Source organism: Synchiropus splendidus, chromosome 6 (assembly GCF_027744825.2).
Source record: "Synchiropus splendidus isolate RoL2022-P1 chromosome 6, RoL_Sspl_1.0, whole genome shotgun sequence".
In the NCBI taxonomy this organism is placed as follows: domain Eukaryota; kingdom Metazoa; phylum Chordata; class Actinopteri; order Syngnathiformes; family Callionymidae; genus Synchiropus; species Synchiropus splendidus.
Window position 1 is genome coordinate 11,249,537 of NC_071339.1, and position 3,194 is coordinate 11,252,730.

General features: G+C 47.8%; 1 protein-coding gene across 1 annotated transcript; it reads right to left on the bottom strand.

The window, feature by feature from the left end:
- Nucleotides 1-219: 219 nt before the first annotated feature.
- Nucleotides 220-2,338, bottom strand: LOC128760288 (keratin, type II cytoskeletal 8-like). The gene is made up of 9 exons (XM_053867549.1): nucleotides 1,985-2,338; nucleotides 1,635-1,843; nucleotides 1,506-1,566; nucleotides 1,328-1,423; nucleotides 1,072-1,236; nucleotides 868-993; nucleotides 568-788; nucleotides 435-493; nucleotides 220-349 (listed from the first exon to the last, which is right to left on the bottom strand). The coding sequence occupies exons 1-9, from the start codon at nucleotides 2,336-2,338 to the stop codon at nucleotides 231-233; spliced, it is 1,410 nt and encodes a 469-aa protein (XP_053723524.1). The 3' UTR covers nucleotides 220-230.
- Between the last annotated feature and the right edge of the window lie 856 nt (nucleotides 2,339-3,194).

Here is a 3,194-nt window from a genome sequence, read left to right on the forward strand (position 1 = left end):
CCACTCAGTATGGACTTGAGGTAACACTGTCACACTCTGAAGTGTGGGCAACATTAAACTTCCTGCAAAATGACTTATATTTTCTCAGTTTCCCACTGACTGTACTACATAATAAAAAGTCTTGCTTGGAGAAAAGACAACAACATCATGGTATAGTTTGACAGCTTTTTGATGAAACTTTATTTGTTGGCATCTTGACAACAAAGACAGTCAGAGGTCCATGGAACTCTTTAATAGATTCTCATTGAGTGGGTTGATGCTGATGATGACTTGGTAATAGACGCTCCATAAGCAGATCCACCTCCCAAGCTGCTCCCAGAAAGGCCATAGCCAGTGGAGCTGGATGATCCTGCATCAGACCAAACACAGAGTTCTCGTCAACGTTGGCTAATGCAGCTCCTGTGAGAGACGCCTGCTGTAACTGAGTGACTTACCACCTCTTCCAGACGACTGCTGCACACGGACGGTGGCGTTGGCCCCTCCACTTGCCAGTCTAATATTGGAGTCATGTTTTGTTAGAGTTTCATTTGTTCATGGCGCTGTGGTCATTCAAAACATTGCACACACCTGGTCTCCTCTCCTTCCAGCAGCTTCCTGTAGGTGGCGATTTCAATGTCCAGAGCGAGCTTGACGTTCATCAGCTCCTGGTATTCCCGGACCTGGCGGGCCATGTCCTGCTTGGCTCGCTGCAGAGCGTCTTCAAGGTCCTTGATGCGCAGCTTGGCGTCCCTCACTGCCAGCTCCCCACGCTCCTCAGCCTCAGTGATCTGAGCCTCAAGTCCTGCCCTCTGAAAACAATGTGAGCCACAAGGTCCAGAGACGGCCTCCACACAGCTACAGTGTCAAGGATGAGTGGTCCTGCTGTACCTGTCCTTTGATGGCTTCAATCTCATTGGTGAGGCGGGCGATCATGCGGTTGAGCTCAGCAATCTCAATCTTGGTGGTGCGAAGGTCCTCGCCATACTGACCAGCAGAGGACTGCATCTCCTCAAACTAAAGGTTCAACACAGGGATTTAAGCCTCAGCGCAGGTCCAAGTGCAGATCATTCTGGACTTGAATTGACACCACACCTTCTGCTTGTACCAGGTCTCTGCCTCGGCCTTGCTGCGGTTGGCGATGTCCTCATACTGAGCACGCACTTCAGCGACGATGGAGTCCATGTCCAAGTTGCGGCTGTTGTCCATCTCCACAACAGCAGACACGTCTTTGATCTGTGCCTGAAGCTCACGAAGCTCCTGGGGTCAAAGAGGGAGTCAATGAAAGATCCACTGTGATCAACATGCATCTGGACACAAACAAAACAGCAGTGTCCCATTGGTTCCTTACAGCCTCGTAGACAGCCCTGAGGAAGTTGATTTCATCCTGAAGAGCATCAGCCTTGGCTTCCAGCTCCACCTTGTAGAGGAAAGCAGCATCCACCTCCTGAATTGAAACATGATTTTCAATGAACAATATATTCATCTGAGGTCCAGCAGCTTCCTGGTCATCACTGTTTGAGTCCTACCTTCTTCATCAGCACAAACTCATTCTCTGCTCCGGCACGTTTGTTGATCTCATCTTCATACCTGTCGACACATAGACATTCTTAGCGCTCCTCTTCTTTGGTAGTTGTTCGAATTCTTCAAAGGCTCACTTTCTCTTGAAGTCCTCCACGATGACTTGCGTGTTCCTCAGCTCTCCGTCCAGCTTGGCCCTCTCGTTGCCCAAGCCATCCAGCTGCATGCGCAGGTTGGCAGTATAGGCCTCAAACATGGAGTCAATGTTGGAGTGGGGGGTGGTCTGCTCCTGAAGAAGCTTCCATTTGGTCTCCAGCATTTTGTTCTGCTGCTCCAGGAAACGCACCTTTGGAAACACAGGACCAAAGATTTGAAATGTCAACACAACACATTCCTGAAATGAAGACTAGCTACCACAAGAGCAGCAGTTCACTTTTCTAGAATTCTGTCCCCAGTTACTTTAGACATGGAGAGTTGAGTGACCAACCTTGTCAATGAAGGATGCAAAACGGTTGTTCAAAGACTTGATCTGGTCTTTCTCCTGGGTCCTGACGGTCTGGATGTGGGGGTCAATACTCAGGTTCAGAGGGGCCAGGAGACTCTGGTTCACTTGGACAGCAGTAATTTGGGGTCCAACAAAGGCGCCTCCTGCATTGCCAAATCCACCAGCGCTGGAAGACATGCTAAAACTGGAGCCGGAGCCGTAGCTGGAGCCTCCACTGAAGCCGGAGCCAACACCGTAGCTCGTCCTGCTCTTGACGGAGTAGCTGCCCACTGGGCCGGCCAGAGACTTCTTGGTGCTGCCACCAGAGACAGAGTACGACTTCCTGACGGTCATCATCTTGGAGAGCTTGAAGGCTGCTGCTGTTGAGAACAGAGGTGTGAAGAGGAGAATGAAGTCCCACTGACTCTGGAGCTTCTTCCCGCTGGCTTTTTAAGGTCTGCTGAGTTAGTGGGAGGGTCCTCCTCACAAATGCACCTTACCTTTACCCCTCCTCTTTCAAGGGTCAGTCCTGTATAGCCAGACGACCCTGTCTTCAACCATCTCTTGAAGGCAATTCCTCTTAAAGCATCTCAAACATTTGCTTCATTCTCACTGCTGTGTAATGTCCATTCCAGATTTAACAGTTGACAGATTATTATGGGCTGTTATGACCAAAGCAGTATTTGTCCTGAATGAAAGTGAAGACATCACCTCAAGTTTCATGGTAATATTCATATTTCTGATAATTATTTCCACAGACAGAATTCCAGAGATCCTGCATCGCTGACTTGTTGACCGGACAGTCAGGAATGTTGAGGAATGGCTTTCAGAAATTTGCATTACAACAGCTCAACTGCTCTGCATTCTTATTCAGAACTGTTTTCTAAATTGCAGCAGAGAATAGAATTTTAGCCATCCTCCTGAGGCATTATGATTATCAGCAGAATCCGTCACAGCTACTTTTCTTAGTTGCCTTACTAAAGGGGCCCGACCATGCTTTTTCATATTTAGATAGCTCGATAGATAGATGGCCTTTATTAGTCCCACAGTGGGGAAATTTGAAGTGTGATCTGCAGCGACAGCAAGATGAAGCATCAGCTCAACATATATTGAAGTTTGAAAGAATGACATTCATCTACTTCAAAGTAATTTAGTTTAAAAAAAAATAACCCTTTACAATATGTAGCCGTTATACAGTTCTTCTGTCGACAGA